The 21,579-nt window shown below is 38.5% G+C and overlaps 1 protein-coding gene across 2 annotated transcripts in view; it reads left to right on the forward strand.

The window, feature by feature from the left end:
* Positions 1-21,579, forward strand: part of LOC139937256 (atrial natriuretic peptide receptor 1-like) — a 54,963-nt gene that overhangs the window by 1,332 nt on the left and 32,052 nt on the right. The window contains exons 1-5 of one of the 2 annotated variants that reach the window (XM_071932352.1): positions 7,525-7,729; positions 8,717-8,862; positions 12,442-12,597; positions 14,188-14,323; positions 16,050-16,144. In XM_071932352.1, the coding sequence (XP_071788453.1) occupies positions 7,525-7,729; positions 8,717-8,862; positions 12,442-12,597; positions 14,188-14,323; positions 16,050-16,144 (738 nt within the window). Of the gene's footprint in view, positions 1-7,524; positions 7,730-8,716; positions 8,863-12,441; positions 12,598-14,187; positions 14,324-16,049; positions 16,145-21,579 lie in introns of those variants that run through there. The other variant, XM_071932351.1, reaches the window with a different exon arrangement.

Consider the following 21,579-nt stretch of genomic DNA (forward strand, 5'->3'; position numbering starts at 1 on the left):
AAATGAGCTACCTTCGTTTGACCTGAACCGAGGGTGCCCTACTTAAACGACGTCGTGTGCAGGATGCCTACAGGTACTGCATTGGGTGTTTTGTTGCAGTCGAGGGCTTGCTATGCTTTGCAAAAGCTCCTCAAGGTTCCACGAGATCGATTTATTCCAGTAATTCCCTTCTGCCGATCAGGAAAATAATGAAATCAGTCGCAATGACACTTTAAGGCACTCCAGCTGGATCGGCTTAATGCTCGATGTACTTGTTCATGGTTGTCCTTGCTCCCCAAACGACGATTTCAAATAATTGAATCACCTTTAAAGGCACTGGACACTATTGGTATTATGCCTACTCCAAATAGTTGTTAGCATAAAAACTTGGTAATGAGCAATCGAGAGCTGTTGAAAGAATAAAACATAGTAAGAAACGGCTTCCTCTGAAGTAATGGAGTTTTTGAGTAAAGAGGTAAATTATCACTCAAGTATTAAAACACTTCAGTTGAAGTCTTTATAACATGCATCTAAAAGCCCACAAAGTAATTGAAACAAGGGTGTTTTTGTAGGATTTGAGGCATTGCATGGTGGGGTATCAATATATATATATTGGTTTGCGGTAACACCATGTGTGTATCTACTTGCCAGGTAGAGTTGTTCTTAGGGAACTGTCTTGCTTTATTCTACTGCCGTGGAGTAGTAATCGGAGAATCGGGAGACTTCTCAGTTCTGAAAAGAACTGTCCTGCTTTTTATAACTATTACCAAGGGTGCTTTTGTTTGTAAATTTGATGACAAGTTGAGCCCAAATTTCCACAGGTTTGTTATTTTATGTTTTGACACACAAGTGAAAACTTTGAAAATTACAAAAGGTGTCCGGTGACTTTAACTAGTACCTTTAGTTGTACAGGTCCTTCACCGGCGAATGTTGTTCCCGCATTTATGAAATGCACATTACGGTATCATGTTCGTGAGCGTACGGTAGACAGTTGCCACTTTATAGGACCTTTCCCCCGAGTTCTTCAATAGTAGTATAATATTAAATTTAAAGGCCCATGGCTATTGCGTACTAATATACCAACATGATTAACGATTATGATTAACGAAGGCGAAATTATATTATTTAATAATACGTACCATATAGTCGTTAGCTTTCGGTGTAATCTAATTTGTCTTGGTTTGACAGATCTAATACTATCGGAAACATGTAGAGCTGATGTCAAATTTCACTACATAAATATCAAGGGGTCTGGCAGGCAAGGCAAACCCTCTGTTTACACTAATCAAAAATATATTATGTATTAAAGACACTGGACACTATTGGTAATTGTCAAAGACCAATCATCTTACTTGGTGTATCGCATATGCATAAAATAACAAAGCTGTGAAAATTTGAGCTCAATTGGTCCTCGAAGTTGAGATGTAATAATGAAAGAAAAAACACCTTGTCACACGAAGAAGCTTTCAGGTGCTTTATTTCGAGATATCAAAATCTAAATCTGAGGTCTCGAAATCAAATTCGCGGAAAATTACTTCGTTCTCGAAAACTATGTTACTTCAAAGGGAGCCGTTTCTCACAAGTTTTATATTATCAACCTCTCCCCATTGCACTTTACAAAATAAGTTTTTATGCTAATAATTATTTTAAGTAATTACCAATAGTGTCCACTGCCTTTAATCCTAATAATAACGGAAATGTATATTGTGCAATACCTGTTTATGAATATACTTTGCTGCGCATTATGCTCCCAAGGGAACTGTAAATAAATGCATTGTGAGAATCATTAAAACAGCTGAACAGGCTGAACGAAGTTTCTCAGACAAGTTAATATTTTCTGAGTGTGTCAATGATAAGAGGGTAGACTATCAAACGAAGAATATAAATGTGTGATTAGCAATGAATTAGTTATGAACTAATTAGTGGTTTTGTGATTTCAGCTGCAGTAAAAGTGTAATTGTAAAGGGTTGGGCCACAGCACTGTTCACCGAACGGTCAATGGGTAACATTTTAAATCTAGTATTAAAGGCAAGATACACCTTTGGTGTTTGGAACCGCTTGATTGTTTCAATCATAAATGTAGATGTACATATACAACAAAACTAATCTGTGAACATTTAATTTCAAAATGTTGATGTTTTTTGTTTGTTTATACTATCGAAAGCATATAGGCTTCTATAGGCGAAGTTGTTTTTGTCGTTTTTTAAGAGTCATTATCAGGCGTAAACAGACCTTTAACAAAAATTACCCGAATAAAAAATTAATTTTTATAAGCTTTAACAAACTTTAGTCTTGTTATAATGTTGAAGAATGTGATATTCTTTAAGCGCACAGGGGTGGATTTCCAAAGAGTTAAGAGTAGTCTTATCTCGAGTTGGGACGAATTACTATCGTCCTAACTTTGGACTAGCCATACATTTTGTATATCTCCTGGTCCTATTAAACTCTTTGTGAAATGGACCCCTGAACAATGAATGTTCACAGTTTGCTTTTAACACAGAGCCGTGTGGTATACGACCTGTTACAAAAAGATGACTCTAACATTTTAAAAACGTTTTTTTTTTTGGTTATCTTACACAAGAAAGGCACACAATATGCACACAACAGTCGATATTATTTACCTCATGCTGTATAACCAACGTCTACAAATTCTTTTTATGGACAAGCACCTTAAAATGGCCTTCATAAAATGAATGCTTTAGGCCTATATTATTAGAATGTTGGTTTGTCCGTATGATGGTTCTACTGTCAGCCATTGTTGTATTTACTAATTAGTTCAATGCGTCTATATTGTTTCCATTGTGGTGTATTGTGTAATATTTTGATCGAAAACATAATCAACAGAGTAACCCGAGGCGGAAGGGAGGGGGGGGGGGGGGGGGAGGTGCAAATGTCTTTTTTTTTAGGGGGCTTTGCTGCAAGACTACGTTGTTTTAACTTTGTCTGGATGTGAACAAGGGTGATCCCCTCCCTTCCGTTTTTCCTGTCCATTTTTTAACATAAATAATTTGAACCTTCTTGTTCCATTATTATTGCTATTATAAAATTATGAACATAAATTTCTGATCTGGATTTCTTCTAAACTTCTGTTTTGTGTTTAGCGCCATGAGTACTTTGACGGATTTGTGGGCTTTTTAAGTTTTCATTATTAATATTATTATATTCTATCCCTTGTTCCTCAAGCCCAGACAAAAAGGTGACGGGATAGAATGTTATATCCCTTGTTCCTCAAACCCAGCCAAAAAGATGAGGGATAGAATTTTCTATCCAAAAGAGGAGGGGATATATCTGTCTATCCTTTGCTGTTCAAACCAAGCAAAGAAAGAAGAGGGGGTAGATTTTTGTTTATACCTTGGACTACAAACATGACAAAATGTGCGATATTGCAAACAATTACTAGAATTTATAAACTTTTTAAATGTAAGCTTTACAAAACTATATTGATGTCTAAAATCTGGAGCATGTATTTCACAGTTTAGAGGAAAAAATGGTAAAGAAAAATTTGTTGCTTTAAAAATCCTGTTTCGATTGAAATTTTCGGACTTTTGTGATAATTTGAAGCAGTAAATTTGAACGTGAAAAAATGCAGTTCAATGTGAACCTGTTAAAGAGACATGTAAATAAACAACCATTTAAAATGACTTAAATCTCTCATTAGTGAAACAAAATATACAAAATACTACTGTACAACAGAGACTAAGACACGACCGTGTCTTTGTGTTGTGCACGGTTTATGTCCTTTTGTCAAGTTTCTTTTCTCTCTATCGTCATTGTTCTATCGTATAATGAGTCATAACTTTGCAATATTGGTAGTCCTACTTGGTTTGGAGGCGCATCATTAGTTTGGAGGCGCATCATTAGTTTCATGAATAGGCCACTTAAAAATATATACTTTAGTCTCTCATATAAGGATTTATAGGCCTAGGCAAATGTAACGGCAGACCATTGTTAGAAAACAAGGTTGAAAGCAAATAATTACCCTGTGGTACAATGGTGCTCGGTTTGATCCGATACTTTATTTCGCCGGGCGAAAACTTTGCATCATTACTAGATGAATAATTTAAACATCTATTTCTAGTTCCAGTCACATACGGTTCAGTTACAAAATGTAACGACAGACCATTATTAGAAAACAAGGTTGAAAGCAAATAATTACCCTGTGGTGTAATTGTGTTCGCTTTGATCGTGTACTTTATTTTTCGAGGCCGAAAAATTTGCATTATTACCAGATGAATAATTTAAACACCTAGTTCTAGTTCTAGTCACATACGGTTCATAAACAATTGTAACGACAGACCATTATTGGATACAAGGTTGAAAGCAAGTAATTATCCTGTGGTGTAATAATGTGTTCGCTTTGATCGTGTACTTTATTTCGCGGCCGAAAAGTTTGTATCGTTACCAGATGAGTAAAACACCTAGTTCGAGTTCTAGTCACATACGGTTCATATACAATTGTAACGACAGACCATTATTGGATACAAGGTTGAAAGCAAATTACTTCGATGGCCCGAAGTTTACATCATAACCAGGACAACATTTCTTAAAACTTTTGAGGACAACAAAAATCGCTAAATACAGAATATTATTACTTAGCAGAATCAGATTACCAGCCTTAATAACATTAAGTTTGCATTGTTGTGGCTGGTGCCTGACTCAGTTTTTGCTAAGCAAAAAATTCGTAAAGTAGTTGTTTTCTGCTTAAAGCCATTGGACACTTTCGGTAAACAGGATTGTTCAAGCCCCACATTTCGTGTATCAAAACTTATATATAAAATAACAAACCTGAGAAAATTTTGGCTCAATCGGTCATCGGAGTCGGGAGAAAATAACGGGAAAACCCACCCTTGTTTCCGCACGTTTCACCGTGTCATGACATGTGTTTTAAACAAATAATAATTCTCGAGAATTGATAACTGTTGTAATGTTTTATAAAAAAGGAAAGCATTTCAGGGAATATTATTTCAAGAGAAGTATTTCACCATTACCTTCTGTAAAACCTGTTAGTTATTTGTAAATCTTTGAACTTTTTTTCTGTTCCGAAAGTGTCCAGTGGCTTTACGAACATTATGAAATTGGGCCCAGATGGCCAATTTAAAAAACTAATTTTAAACTCGCATACAATTCATGAACAAAATGTAACGACAGACCATAAACGGAAAACACAGTTAAAAGCCAGCCCATGTTTGGTAAGTGTAGGCCTACTTTCTTTCGCTGATCGAAAATGTACCATCATTATCAGATGAATAATTAAACAAACTATATTTTAAAACTCGCATACGGTTCATAAACATATGTTAACGACAGGCCATTATTGGGAAGACAAGGTTGAAAGCTAACTCCGTGGTGTATTCGCTTTGATAGGGTAATTTACTTTTAAACCACATGCACAAGACGTCATTTAAAGGCAGTGGACACTACTGGTAATTGTCAAAGACTAGCCTTCACAGTTGGTGTATCTCAACATGTGTATAAAATAACAAACCTGTGAAAACTTTAGCTAAATCGGTCATCAAACTTGCGAGATAATAATGAAAGAAAAAAACACCCTTGTCACACGGAAGTTGTGTGCGTTTAGAAGGTTGATTTCGAGACCTCAAGTTCTAAACCTAAGGTCTCGAAATCAAATTCGTGGAAAATTACTTCTTTCTCGAAAACTATGGCACTTCAGAGGGAGCCGTTTCTCACATTGTTTTATACTATCAACCTCTCCCCATTACTCGTCACCAAGAAAGGTTTTATGCTAATAAATATTTTGAGTAATTACCAATAGTGTCCACTGCCTTTAAGTAGGGCACCCTCGGCTCACGTCAAACGAAGGTAACTCATTGGCTGAACAATTGCAACAAAGGTATGACTACCTTTAAAGGCCAGATTTTCGCCGAGCGAGTTTTCTTATTAAACGAATTTTGACAGATGATGCTGTTTTCTAAACAAAAACACTTGTCGCATTTATGTCTTGGAATATTCACAAAATACATGTAATTTGCAAAAATGTTTGTACGTGGTTTTGAACCTGAAATATTATCGGGATCTCAACTATTATTCTTTTTCAGTTTTGCGTTTTAATTATCAATATTATCATTGCTTGATATTTTCGTGCAATGCCAGAATAGAACCAATAGTTTTTTTTTTTTTTAACTTAAATCAAGTTGTTCTTCTTCAAATCGGCAAATCTTCAACGAAGTACCTTAAAAAACTCCGAACTTTGTTGTCTTCTCTAGAGAATGCGTGTACAAAAAACAAAAGCCCACTGACAAAACTCAAAATTTACATGACATTTTTCACCAAACTCTCACCAAAGGGTTGTTTTCTCTTCCTCTTGATAGAATGGCAAAGAAAACTGCGTGCACTTTAAATGCACCATTGTAGTCAAAACAACACTATTAATTAGTCATATGAGACATAATTTGACGTAAAATAGTCCAAATCATGTCTCATATGACTAATTAGTGTTGTTTTGACTAATAATTTTTTTAGAGTTGTTATCAATGCGTGCTGTTACCGCCCTTTCTACGCAAGTCTTTGCGACTGTTCGGTGACATTTGTTCTGTACATCAAACTTGCCATCCTTTAAAAAAAAAAATCTGAGGGTTTTTAAGGATTCCTCTTCGAATCATTTGAGAAAACAAAGTCCCCATTGAAAAGCACTACGACAGTGGCAACTTTGATGTACATAACAAAATTGCTGTCCAGTGGCCGTGCGCACTCACGAGCCATTCGTCACGTATGTATTATTTTGTTAGACCCGCAATGTCTTGCCATCGTCGGTGATGTTTGGGTAAGGCAGACTCCAAGGTTTACTTCGTTTTCCGAGAGGAGAGATGCGGTTTAGTATTCCCAGTCGAGGGCTCACGTCTTCGGAAATGTGTTGATGTAAGAGCAGCTTGTTTCAACCTTCAAGCGTTTACATACGCACACAGTCACTCTCATCAGCGATCGCGCACCTGTGATTCAGAAGGGCGAAATACGGTGATTTAAACACGAACCCTTGAATTGGAACACTGCCTCATTTCAGTTTCTTCACGGATGCGGTCTTGACTTGTCCTATTCGCCGTGAAGATGAAAACCGAACTACTCGACGCTATCTTTCGCGTGGTTTGCTTTTCGCATTGCGTTCAAAGCATCAACGCTCAACCCGATGGGCCACCGGAGATCCGGGCAGGTCTCTTGCTCCAGACGGGTGGAGTTGAAATATTCGACCAGGTCCGCATCCAGCCTGCCGTAGATATCGCCATAGAGACGGTCAAAGCTCTGGTGGATACCGGGTCATATCTGAACTTCAGCCTCTCCTATGTGTTTCAATCTACCGGTGCGAAGTGCAGTCCATCCGTCATGATGGCTCCTGGTGTTGCGTCTGATCTCTTCTACCGGCACGGAGTGAGGCTTTTCCTGGGACCAGCTTGTAGCTTCGAGTGTAAAGGAGTCTCGGACTTGGCAGCGTTCTGGAATGTCCCTGTTCTATCCGGAGCGTCAACGTCGGGGGACCTCGGTAACAAAGCACAGTACAAGACCCTCACAAGGACTGCTTTTCAGCTGGGCGCGATGGGACGTTTCGCCGTAGCTCTCTTCAAAAAGTGGTCGTGGACACGATGCTCGATAATCTGGAATGACACGAGTATTTGGAAGATAATGGCCACCAGTGTAAAAGGCAAACTTGAAGAAGCGGGTGTCTATATCAATCCGGTTGTACTGGATCTACAGGCATCCAACCAGGCTGCGTTAGACGCTGCTGTGCGGAGAGGAAGAAGTAAGGTTCTAACAAAACCACTAAATGGCAAAACGTTAAGCTTTAAATAAGGTCGTACCCGAATTGGCGGATACTGACGTCCTATATGGATGTCCTATATTGGTGTCCTATATACTTCAACCCAAGTGTGACGCAGAAACCTAGCCGTAGTCGTAACTGGAGCCGCCAAATTCGGACATATTGTCTCCATACGTGCGTATGTCTCAAACTGCTATCGAGTAAATACAACCCAACTGAACTTTGCTCTGTTGGTTTAATGTCCATTGGGTAAAATGGTTCCAAAAGATCTTTTAACCGATATATAAAGTTGTTGGGGCTATTTGAAGTACAGATCCATTCAATATAATGTTCACTTTCTTCGATCTCATTTTTGCGTGAGACCCCCCTCCTGTGGTAACGCGTCTAGAATTTGTCTTGAATGAATTTCAAAGATTCGATGGACGAGTTTGAGGTATGTTACCATTGCCATCCTTCTAGAAAGGAACCGGCGTCATACTTCGTGCCCAATTCTGACCAAAGTCCCCCATGTGGACGTGAATTTTGTTTTCATACATCTTTGTACGTACACCCTCATTGAAGTTGCCCTTCCACCCTTTGAACTTCGTCATCTGTAGCTTTTCTTAAGGATACGGGTCAAATCTTTGGCCGTTTTGAACCAAGCATTTATACTTTTAGGTTTGAGAAAGCACCAACTAGTTATTTTGCATGTTTTTTCTTGAGAGCCTCATCTCCTGTTCATTCAGAAAGACAAATACACATTACAATATGAGTTTATATTTTACCAGCCTGATAAACGTCTTTCATCACATTACAATAGAAAAGTAACCGTCCAAATTTGGCCATGCATTTTAATTTTATTCATTTTTTTTTAACCGAGGAACCTTGGCGTGTACTGTACCGTAAAGCTTTCATCCTAAACAACACAGTAATGAAACAATTATATACTAAACGAATATTAATATTTTGTTTAATCCTCCTCCCCTGCAGTTATCTTCATAATAACACCCGTTGAAGCAGTACGAGATATCATGTTGAAGGCCTACAGAGCGGGCTACATTAACGGTGAATACGTCTTCTTCTCCGTTCACCTTTTCAACAACACGTGGAGGTTTGGAGACTCGTCTTGGCAACAGGTATGTGGGAAGCATTTGAAGCTCAAAATTTTATTTAAAATATCATAATGTTTGGCTCATTGGCATTTTAATTGGCTCAGTGCATTCTAAAATCACCCATGAGGCCTTGGGCCATTTTCACAAAGAGGTAAGTTTGATCTTCATAAGCAAAGGGTGATGTCACGATACAGGGGCCAATTTCATAGAGCTGCTTAAGCAACAATTTTGCTTGCTTAAGCACGAAAATAGCTCACCTATTTTACACATGTTACTGGCCAAAATTTCATGCCATATACATTGCTTGTGGCTGGTATTTAGCTTTTGTTCACTTAGCATAACAATTGAATGGAGTCTTGGCCAGTAATCTGATTTTACTCAGCAAGGATTCTTTTGCTTAAGCAAAATTGTGTTCTGAAGCAGCTCTATGAAATTGGGCCCTGATCACTATGGTATACCAGACAAGTTACTCATCTTTAAGATAAATCTATGTGCTTTGTGAAATCGAGCTCTGTCAATTGTTTGGGTCAGAATGACCCCAAATCTGTGTCAAACTGACCCGAAACTGTGCCCAACTGAGTTAAAATCCAGATTGTTGCCAGTTTTCAGTATGACTCAAAAATAGGTCAGGATCCCTGGGACCATGGGGTGTTTGTTATATTTTCTTCCCTGCCATTACGTCTATGTCCCCGGTTCGAGCCCCGGCCCAGGACGAGACCTTGCATGATGGTCGGGTTTAGGATTATTGCGTAGGTTTTATTCTCTCATATCAGAAACTGAATTTTTGTCTTGCCTAAATATCTTCATGCCTATTATGGGTCACAGTGATAGTCATCTCTTTAACGAGACAGTGATATATAGAAATATATAACTCAAGTAAAATGCGTCTTTGTTCAACACAAAATCTTGTCATGGTTTCCCTTTTCGTGTTTGGTTGGCCTAATCTGAAATAAAAAGTCGGACCCCCTTAAACTCATCCCCTGGCTGTCGCTTTCCAGGTTGTGTTATAAGCTGGGGCGTGATCCTTGGTTAAATGGCAGTAAACGGTTGTATGTGTTCTCGTAGAGCACCGGCGCGTTAAAACGGCGGACTTTTGGTTCAAATTTGACTTTTTGTTCAACCCCAATTTGTTTTACAATTTATCCAGTCAGTTTGCATGGTGTTGTTTTTGTTTGATAATAATCTAAGTAATTGTTTCCTTCAAGCCATGAAATGTGTTTTTGCATGTTAGGACCTTTTGGTTGGTAAGCTGTTTGCAATGGCTAATTCTTTAATATCAAACAAATAACCTGGGTCTCAGTCCTCCCTTTTAGTCGACAAGTCTATGTTTTACTTAGCCAGAGTTCGTAAACAGCACACAAAGGGGGCAGGGCTTGCTTACCTTTGATTTTGATTTCACTGACCTGGAAACAAATCAATTGATGCTTTCATCCAACAAAAGAAACGAGAAATATGAAATGTCCGGAACTGGAAAATATGAAATTTAATCATAAAAGGGAACAAGAAAGGTCCCCATCTGGAATTTCTGAAAGCCTGAATTATGTGTAGGCATACAGAGTCTATGGGAGGTTCTTAAATTCAGGGACAAAGGAAGGAACAAAAGATGTCTCCACATGGATGCAAACAATCGAATGATGGTTGTTGTGTGTTATTGACTTTTATGTGATGTTTTGTCATAAACCGGTTTCACCGGTATGCATACAGTGTGTGCTGCAATAAAGACATCCATAAGGACATTCTATAGACTGGATTGCCAACCGATTTGTTGGAAAACTATGGAAGGCCCTAAATGCAAATCAAAATCAGATAGGCATAGTTTGTAGAAATGTTACACAAATATATCCAATAAATGTAAATATTTTTGCTAACATTCGGCCGGCAATATGCCAACCGGCGCACTTTTGTTTATAATCGTTTGGCAAACGCTTATGCGTCATGCCGCCATCAGTTTTATAAACACCCCTCCCCTAAAAAAATGAAAGTAAAAAAAAAAAAAAAAAAAAAAAAAAAAAAACAGCCCGTGATGTTAGTACGCACGATGTTCGATTTAAATACTAAACGGGAATTGCTTAGTTTATGACTCTGCTTACTGCGAAATCATAAGCTAACCGCACCGCAGAATGACGTGTTTTACATCGCACCATAAGCACCGAATACTGCAGCAAGAAGCATTCTAAAATTGGGCCATGTAAATGGGCACTATGCTACTCCTTGGTCGTATCAAACCGACCCCACGAACGGGTAGGCCTAACTAGTAACAATCGAATAAATATTTCCTTGAGTCGTTGAAACTCATAAAACTGTAGACCTTGACAAAATACTATTGAATTATGTAAAAAGAACTTGATACTGAAAAAATCGCTTTGTGTATACACAATGTATCAGTGACGATTCAAAGCAATTAATTGTGTAGATGGATAACAAGGGACGCACACATCCTTCAAAAGGCTTAAAGGCAGTGGACACTATTGGTAATTACTTAAAATAATTATCAGCATAAAACCTCACTTGGTAACGGGTAATGGGGAGAGGTTGATAGTATACAACATTGTGAGAAACGGCTTCCTCTGAAGTGACGTAGTTTTCGAGAAAGAAGTAATTTTCCACGAATTTGATTTCGAGACCTCAAGTTTAGAATTTGAGGTCTCGAAATCAAGCTTCTGAAAGCACACAACTTCGTGTGACAAGGTTTTTTTCTTTTTCTTTCATGGTTATCTCGCAACTCCGACGACAAATAGAGCTCAAATTTTCACAGGTCTGTATTTTATGCATATGTTGAGATAAACCAAGTGAGAAGACTGGTCTTAGACAATACCAATAGTGTAAAGTGTCTTTAAGTATATGTAGAGCAGGAATAAGTAAATGAAATACACTAATAGAATAATCAATCAAATGCATTTAATGTATTGCTATACAGAACACAAAATCGCTCAAGGTCTACGGACGGTTGGAACACTATGTTTTGATTTCCCAGCGAGCACCATCTATGTCAAATTTAATATTTAACGATTAACGTCTGCACAAATGGACCAACTGATGGCCATCTCTCTGTCCAGGCGTGTGCAGCCTTCAATTTTAAAGGGTTTGGATACTTATTGTATGAGTGGGATCTCTACTCGACAAGCTGATGCTTCTTGGAGACCTCCATCATCACACAACATTCTAATGTCCTTATGTTGTCCTAATTATTACAATATAATGTACATTCTATCACTTTTGTTTTGTTGTGTGAGGCAAAAGAAAAATTAATAGAATGAATAAATGAACACAAAACACAATGTCCACAGATTTACTTTAAACTTTACACAGTTTAAAAATAATGATGGAAGAAGGCTTTCCTTGAAATCTTTTTTTGCTGAGATGCTGTAGTTTTTGAAAAATTAGTATAACAATACCATGAAATTAGTTTTGTTTGTCTCAGTAAGACGAACATTATTTAAGCACGTGCAACGTGTTTTCAAATACTGGTAAAGATACCATATTTTATGTCATTGCTCGTTGCCAAGTGAGTTTTATGCTAACATATGTTTTGAGTTATTACCAATAGTGTCCAGTGCCTTTAAATTGGGTTTCATTTTGATAAATTTGTTTGTATTTCCATAGGGAGACGGACAAGACGCCGAAGCTAAACAAGCGTTTGAAGCTCTGATGACGTTCCGCCTACTCGAACCAATCACAGACAAGTATAAGGAGTTCAGGAACGAGCTGCAACTCCGCCGTAAACGTGAATTTAATTGGACAAGCCCTCCAGGAGACGACGTAAGTCACTTTTCTCTTGCCATAAATAAGTTACAAGGGAAGCCAAACGTTTGGTAATCACTTTTAAACATAATGGCAATAGCAATTTTGATAGAGGCCTACAGCTGCTTTCGCTATTAAAAAGCTTTTTGAGGAACATAAACTTCGAAGTAATGTACTTATGAACAAATATCAGTTTATATACCCTCAAATGAGAGTCTTGAAGGCGTTACTACGTTTTTACAGAGTTAAAATAATACTGAACAGTTCCAAAAAACAAATGTATTGCCTTTAAAGTTGCCATTTACAGCATTACATTGGGGGGGGGGGGCATTTGTTTCAGGGTTAACAATTTTCATAACCCGTATTTTTACCCCTCAGTTCTTGTCGCGTTAAATGTTTTGTCATAATTCAATGTTTTCAATAATTCTTTTTTTTTCTCCGCAAGTTTTGGCACACTACTGTTGTCGAACGTCGCATTTTCAAAATGAAAGAGACCATTAAACCAAGCTGAGAAAACTTAATCGTGATGCTTGTGAGAAAACACTGAGATTTCTTCATCTTTTTCAGGAAATTTGTTTAATGACCACAGCACGGGTTCTTTATATAGCCAGTACTCCTACAAAGAGATTCTACAAATGGTTGTAACCGCATCTTGACTAATTAAATTTAACAAAATCTTATATTAATGATTGTTTCGATTTGACATATCAAAATACCCATTCAACACTGTTCCCATTGTTTGAGTTCCCGGTTAGTTGGTTAGTTGGTTAGTGTATGAGCAAAACATTGTATACATGATTCAGCAAGCCATGCATGCGATCAAACCGGTAGTTGGAAACATAACGGTCTCTCAAGTGTACTGGATGCTATTTACACGACCAACCCCCTTCAAATTAGGTCTCCAGAGATGATTGCTTTTCAACTAATGTATCTATTTTCCGTTGACGGTTCTCATTATGGACTGTTACGTCAAACCTGTGTATTGACTGAGTTGCAACACGGAAGGCCAGTTTAAAGTTCTACAGGGGTCGATTTCACAAAGAGTTTAGGACTAGTCCTAACTAGGAGATCTTAAAAACTTAATACTTGTCCGAAGTTAGGACGAGTAATTCGTCCTTACTCGAGATAAGACTAGTCTAAACTCCTTGAGAAATCCACCCTGGACACGTGTTTGCTGAACGCACTATTCTATCCAGAAGTAGCGCAACCATTGTTCTCTAGAGATCAATGAGCACAACCAAAATAATGTTCTGTCTAGCCTGGCACCTTTTTATGTGACTGAAAAACGTGGTTTCCAGTTGCAAAATTTTGCAAGTCTTACACGTTACCGAAGCGAGTGGCTTTGGCTACAACTGATGCCACATGCCACTCCCGAAGCCACTCCCGAAGCCGTCAATTTGGACACTGTCTTTCAATATACCTTACAAACACTCGGTATGAGCGCGTTGGCCGTGGAATGAGGTGCATGTTGGTCTAGCTAGTGTTCAAGTTTGATCCCTAGCTAGACCAGCATGCACCTCTTTCAACAGTTAGCACTTGCGCAATGGGTATTTGCGAAATGTCTATGCTCAGCTCCGGTTAATACGTCATTTTGTTTTTGTTTCACAGTACAACTTTTTCACCAATGCATTCCATGACGTCATCATCTTGTTTTCTCTCGCTGTCAACGAGACGTTGAGTGACAATGGTAACCTTTCTGATGGGCTGGCACTAACAAGAAAAATGTGGAACAGGACGTTTGAAGGTAAAATAGGCTTAAAGGCAGTCGACACTATTGGTAATTACTCAAAATAATTATTGGCATAAAACCTTACTTGGTGACGAGTAATGGGGAGAGGTTGATGGTATAAAACATTATGAGAAACGGCTCCCTCTGAAGTGCCATAGTTTTCGAGAAAGACGTAATTTTCCACGAATTTGATTTCGAGACCTCAAATTTAGAACTTGAGGTCTCGAAATCAACCATCTAAACGCACACAACTTTGTGTGACAAGGGTTATTTTTCTTTCATTATTATCTCACAACTTCGATGACCGATTGAGCTCAAATTTTCACAGGTTTGTTATTTTATGCATTTGTTGAGATACACAAACTGTGAAGGCTAGTCTTTGACAATTACCAATAGTGTCCACTGCCGTTAACTGTGTTAAAGGCATAGGGTCCTAGAATGTTTTTGTTTGTATAAAAAAGTACAAAAGTCACACGAAAGTTTCATTTAATTTATTTTGTTGAGGAAAATTTAGAATGTCGAAAAAAGGATCAACAATGTCGAATTCACCAACGTTTATTTTATTGAATTTCATTTGTTAATACTGGTTTGGAAGCCAAGGACTGTTAGAAAAGTGAACTTAATGCTAGAAAGTGAACTTAAACCAAGAATGTTCACTTACTTCTGCTAAATAAAGTTATGTAGACAAAAAGCCCAGAATTCACAAGAGATAGTTTTAAAGGTTAAACTATTGACGGGGGGCACTTTACCTGCAGCCCTAGATCCAAAACCGTGTACAAGGCAAAAACACACTAGCATGCTCTCTGTATTATGACAGATTGTATTTTGAGTAACAATTGATAGAGAACGGAAATAAAGAGGTAAACATTCAAGGATTGTGCCCTTGAAAAAAATTAAAAGTTGGTATGTAATACAAATTTCAAATGCATCCCCACACTCCCACATAATATTTAGTATGAGAGCAGGTGTCTAAAGTGCTATTGGTTTTCAGATGGAGACTTTTTCTCTAGTGGGTTTTATGAGTTTGAGTGTTCGGGCCGATTAAGGTGGGGTTGGGGTGGGGGGGGGGGCGGTTAGATGAGAAAATGCTCTTCACTTTAAGCATGCAGTTCTTTTGTTAAGCGGAGGAGAATTGTAAGAAGAAAACCACACATACAGCGTCTAGAACACATTCTAGCACTTGGTTTGAAAGTTAACTGACCATCACATTTTAGCAGAGTATGTGAAAGTCAAAGGTCTATATACATGGATTGCTTTGGAATGCTAGACTAGTATTGTACAATAGAACATGTAACATATTATATTTAAACAAATTAATGAGTGACCTAGTATATTCCAGGGCTTTCCTGGCAGGCAAGACCGTATAACTTGTGACTCTTGGAGGAACACACAGCGCTTACGACGGGTTTTTAGTTTGTTGTATAGCATGGATTTTGTCTGATTTTTATTAAAAAAATTTTACAATTGAAATTCTGTGCCCGAATTTCGACACAAATTACATAGTTATAGAATAAACAGCTGGAATTAGTTTTGGGACCTCCTTTCATTCGATATCAAAAGTTAATAAAAATCAGACGATATTCATTTTTTCATCCGAATAAAGCACCTCATCAATTAATATTTTAATTCAAACCTCGTAAGCTTAAACGTAATTCTGTTGACATTGTGTTTTGTTTCGTGCAGAAAGTAGACATATACCCCAAACCCCTGAACCCCAGATTCTGTTTGTTTTTTTCAACAGGTATTTCTGGTTTGGTTACGGTGAATGAGGACGGCGACAGAGATGCTGATTATTCCTTGTGGGACATGACGGATACATCCGAGGGCCAATTCACGGTAAACCAACTTATAATGTTTACATCAGGGGCCAATTTCATAGAGCTGCTTAAGCAAAAAATTTGCTTAAGCACGAAAATAGCTTGCTTATTTTACACAAGTTTACTTGCCAAAACTTCATGCCATATACATTGCTTATGACTAGTATTTAGCTGCTGTTTACTTAGCATAACATTTGAGTGGAGTCTTGGCCGGCAATCTGATTTTACTAAGCAATGAATTTTTTTTTTTTACTTAAGCAGCTCTATGAAATTGGCCCAGGCAATGTCATACAACCTTGGCCCCCAAAAGCCTGTAAAATAAGTGTAAGCACAACAGTATTGCTAAGCACAGACAAATATTGCTTAACAAAAGCTGGTTACCAGTCAAAATTCCATAAAGTTTACATTACTGCAACTGTTACACCGGTCATTTCTAGCAAAGAAAATTGCTAAGCAAAACGTTTTACTATCAATATAAACCACAAGGGAGACTGACAGGGTACATTTAAAAAAAAGATTTTGGGGTTGAACAAAGAATTGACTGGAGTGGGATTCGCACCAACGACCTCCGGATTAACGCGCCGGCGCTTTACCAACTGACCTATCTAGCCATTGGCGGTGTTCCTATTTTGTCAATATTTTTGTTCGGGGTGCCAGTCAAAAGCCATACAACCGTTAGCTGCCGTGTAGCCAAGGATCACACCCAAATTACAATGGAAGCGGCAGCCAGTTATCGACAAGATATTGACAAAATAGGGACACCGCCAATATAGGGCTAGATAGCGCAGTTGGTAGAGCGCCGGCACGTTAATCCGGAGGTCGTAGGGTCGAATCCCACTCTAGTTTATGTTTGTTCAGCCCTAAAATAATTTCAAAATTTTTTGCTTAACAGCTTTTTGATAATAGGGTTCTGGCCCCCTATTTCCCAGCTCTGCTTACCGCCGAATTCTGTGCTTACGATCACCATTCTCCGCCCACTCAGCTTTCTGTGATGTAAGCGAATGATGTATATTGTGGATGGAGTATGCACTAACACAAGCAAACATTCCCTGCTATACCTGTGAAATAAGTTCGACGTAAGTGCGGAATTCTCTGCTTCCGCAAGCACCATTTCTTTACTCGCGGCAAGCAGAGCCATGGAATTTGGCTAAGATCACGGTTACTCTGTGTTCGGGTATTGCTCTCTCTTATGTTCCCCGTGCGTAGTTATTGGCGATCGATATATCGTATGGTGTGTAGCACACTATGAGCACTCAAAGGGGGGGAGGGGGGGTTGGTCTATAATAAATCTGCTGTGAAGCTTCTACTGATGTTGAAACTGGTTTATTTTGTTTCAAATCACTGTGAAAACTGTAACAAGATGGATAACAAAAAAACAAATTACCATTTGATAAGTAACAATAAGAAGGTATGCATTCATCATAACATACTACTAAAGAACTGTATTTATAATGCACCTAGCATTAGTCAGATGGAAGTTAAGTTCCCTAATACAGTGTAGAAATAAACGTCTGCATTGAACCTATGGTTTCTGCAACCATCTTAATGACTTGACCTTTTTAATCAATTATAAACACACCGTGAATAATCCTTAGTCATCATACAAATATATAACATAATAATAACATAATCCTCACCGTTCACGCCTTAGACCAGCTGATAAACTTCCAGCATTCAACCCAGAACACTTAATGACTACTTCGACTCTATTTAGCCTAGACGAAATGAAATACAAATCTAGAATCATTTTTATGCAATGAAACAATGCAATGTAATGAACAGTAGCAAAATAAACATGCACATGTACTCTCAAACCCCTAGAAAACAGACACAAATTTCTGTATAAACAGTAAAAAATTTCTGTATAAACAGTAACGAACAATAATGCAATTGATAATACAACAATATCCATGATATAGTAGATATCAAATAAGAGCCTTCTCTTACCCATAAACACGATTCAAAAAGGGGGCAAGTAGCCAAAACGTTCATCCAAAACTAACGGATAAGTTTATGTTTACAACCTTCAAGCATGACGAATATTAAAAACCCATGATTACGAGAGGGCGCTAGTCATAGACTTCCTTAAGTCGAGTGATTGATTTAGCTAATGCGCCAAGCCGCCAGTTACATTGTGTACCCACCCCATTTATTCCCCCCTCCCCATCCTACCATATTATGTATCCCCCAACCTACCAATATTATGTATTCCCCCCCACTCCTACAAATATTATGTACTCCTCCCCCATCTTACCAATGTTATGTATTCCCCCATCCTACCAATATTATGTATCCCCCATCCTACAAATACTATGTATTCCCCCCAACCTACCAATATTATGTATTCCACCCCCCATCCTACCAATATTATGTATTCCCTCATCCTACCAATATTATATATTCCCCCGTCCTACCAATATTATGTATTTCCCCTCCACTCCTACAAATATTATATATTCTCCCATTCTACCAATATTATGTATTCCGCCCCCACTCCTACAAATATTATGTATCCCCCATCCTACCAATGTTATGTATTCCCCCATCCTACCAATGTTATGTATTCCCCCATCCTACCAATATTATGTATTCCCCATCCTACCAATATTATATATTCCCCCATCCTACCAATATTATGTATTTCCCCTCCACTCCTACAAATATTATATATTCTCCCATTCTACCAATATTATGTATTCCGCCCCCACTCCTACAAATATTATGTATCCCCCAACCTACCAATGTTATGTATTCCCCCATCCTACCAATATTATGTATTCCCCATCCTACCAATATTATGTATTCCCCCTCCACTCCTACAAATTAATGTTATATATTCCCCATTCTACCAATATTATATATTCCACCCCCACTCCTACAAATATTATGCATCCAATGTTATGTATTCCCCCATCCTACCAATATTATGTAATCCCCCATCCTACCAATATTATGTAATCCCCCATCCTACCAATATTATGTATTCCCCCCATCCTACCAATATTATGTATTCCCCCCATCCTACCAATATTATGTATTCCCCCCATCCTACCAATATTATGTATTCCCCCCATCCTACCAATATTATGTATTCCCCCCATCCTACCAATATTATGTATTATGTATCCCCCCACTCCTACAAATATTATGCATCCCCCAACCTACCAATGTTATGTATTCCCCACTCCTACCAATATTATGTATTCCCCCCATCCTACCAATATTATGTATTCCCCCATCCTACCAATATTATGTATCCCCCACTCCTACCAATATTATGTATTTACTGTGTTCTGTGAATCTCATAAATTCTTTATAGAATCTACTGATTTGGACCATAACAACAATGTCCACTGTTACCTCAAATTCAAGCTTGTTTTATACAAAGTGGCTTTAGCCTATATAAGCGACCTTCAATGGTCGTAACATAATATACCAACATCAATTTACACTAACCATGTTTCTCTAGAAGTTACTTGCAAGAGAAGGATGTACACTGCCACAGATGTGTATGTCCTAAAAGCCTCAAGATCTGATTAACCGATTTCCTCCACAGAAATGCAAGTGCAAAAGTAGGGCATTTCTGTATTGATGTATACGGTTCGTACATACCTTGGTAACTCGCACAATAACAGATTTCCCGTAAACACAGCCTCTAGTGAATAGATACATTTATCATGGTGCGGCCATCTTGATTTCCGCCCATTTAAATCAATGATACCAAACCGAGGCTTGAAGGGCAAATAGTCCGATTCATTTTTGCTCAATGAATATTTGCATGTATTACTGTTACTGGATAAAGGGAGCATGACCAAGATGGTGGCAGCATGACAAAATGTTGGGATAATAATTGTTTGGAGTAGGTTTATGGAAATCGGAAAATGGACATGTACTTTTTAGCCTTCTTAATTATTTGTGAAAAGAAAAAAAAACAGATTGACCGATGTTCTCAGTGTACTTTTCAATTTGTCTGCTTTTCGCCCCTTGTAAAGCAGATTTAGTCAAGATCAGATTTCAAAAAGGGCTGTAGACCAGCATGCACTTCTGAGCGGAAAACCTAGTGTTCTTATTTTGGGGGTGTGATTCTGAACATGATGGATACGATTGATTTTGAGCCGTAGGCCTTCTAAAACTGGCAATTTTTTTTCCGGGGGGAGGGGATTGAGCTTTGAAAAATCTCACGCATAGCTTGCGGCCTCTCTGCAAAACACTTTTTTGACGTTCACGTTAAGTGCTCCCGTAACGAGCAGCCTATTGACCAGAAAGTTTACAAGACCAATTCAGATGAGAATAAACTAAAAAGAGGCCTACGCTCTTACCGCCCCCCGAAAAAAACCCAAAAAACAGTAGATAAATTAGATTTGTGGCACACAGCATGTTCCGAAAACTCGCTTTACGTATAGTGCTGCAGCAACGCTATAATTTATGTATCGTGGGACGTGAAAATGTCATTTTTTGACGATGTTTTTTAAAAAGGAAATGCAGTCGTTATGAATGTATATTGAGTGTGTGGGGAAAGTTTTGGTAGTGTAGTACAAAAGAAACTTTGGTTATTGCAGGCCAACAGTCAGTTTCACCTATCAATGCTGATTTGAAAAATGTGTAACGCCAAGGAGCCCCAACATATTAGACCCCCTTTAAGGCTCCCGGGGAGCCTTATAGTTTCTAGAAGATGCATAAGGTACGTCGTCTAACCCAAAACGAGGTGGGGGCAGCCACTGCAAGTAGTGGCGGACGTGCGAAATAGCTTCATTTTGGGTTAGAATTATGACGCCATGCATAAATATTGAGAGAGGCGTATAAAACCCTCAACCACATTAAATTTCGAAATATTTGTGTAAAGAATTTTCATCATCTAGGGAGTGCCGCGCGAAGCGCGGCATCCCGCTAGTCTATACTTTAAAAGCGTTACCCGCGCCATCTTGGATTGAAAATTAGAAGGTCCAGTGGCATGGCATCCTTGTGGAAATCAACACGGTTAAGTGTGTGGAATTCAATACGTTTGTGTGGTTTCAGACGTCGGGTTGCAAGTCTACAATACCCTGACCCAAACTCCCACTTACAAGTCATCTGATTGGAGAAAGTTGGGCAGTGACCGTGTGTCAACCACTGGTCGATGTTGTTACCAGACTTCCTAGAAATGTTTCTGACAGGCGACTCATTGGACAGTGTTTAGCAGATGGTTCTCCGGATTGGTTTACTCATTACCCCCTGCCCGCCCACCCGCCATTCGATCCACCCTTTTTGGTCGGGTTACTTTCATGTTGTACGAGCATGGTTCTCCGGATTGGTTCATTCATTGCTGCGCAGGGTCGAAAGGGTCGAAGAGGCTGGGTGCCAGGACAAAACCGAAACAAATCTCACAAATTTGCATTGAATGAATGAAGTAACTCACAGATTGATGTTTCTCAGGCGACCATGTGTCAACCACTGGTCGATGTTGTTAGACTTCCT

This window comes from Asterias amurensis, chromosome 5, assembly GCF_032118995.1.
Source record: "Asterias amurensis chromosome 5, ASM3211899v1".
Classification (NCBI taxonomy): Eukaryota; Metazoa; Echinodermata; class Asteroidea; order Forcipulatida; family Asteriidae; genus Asterias; species Asterias amurensis.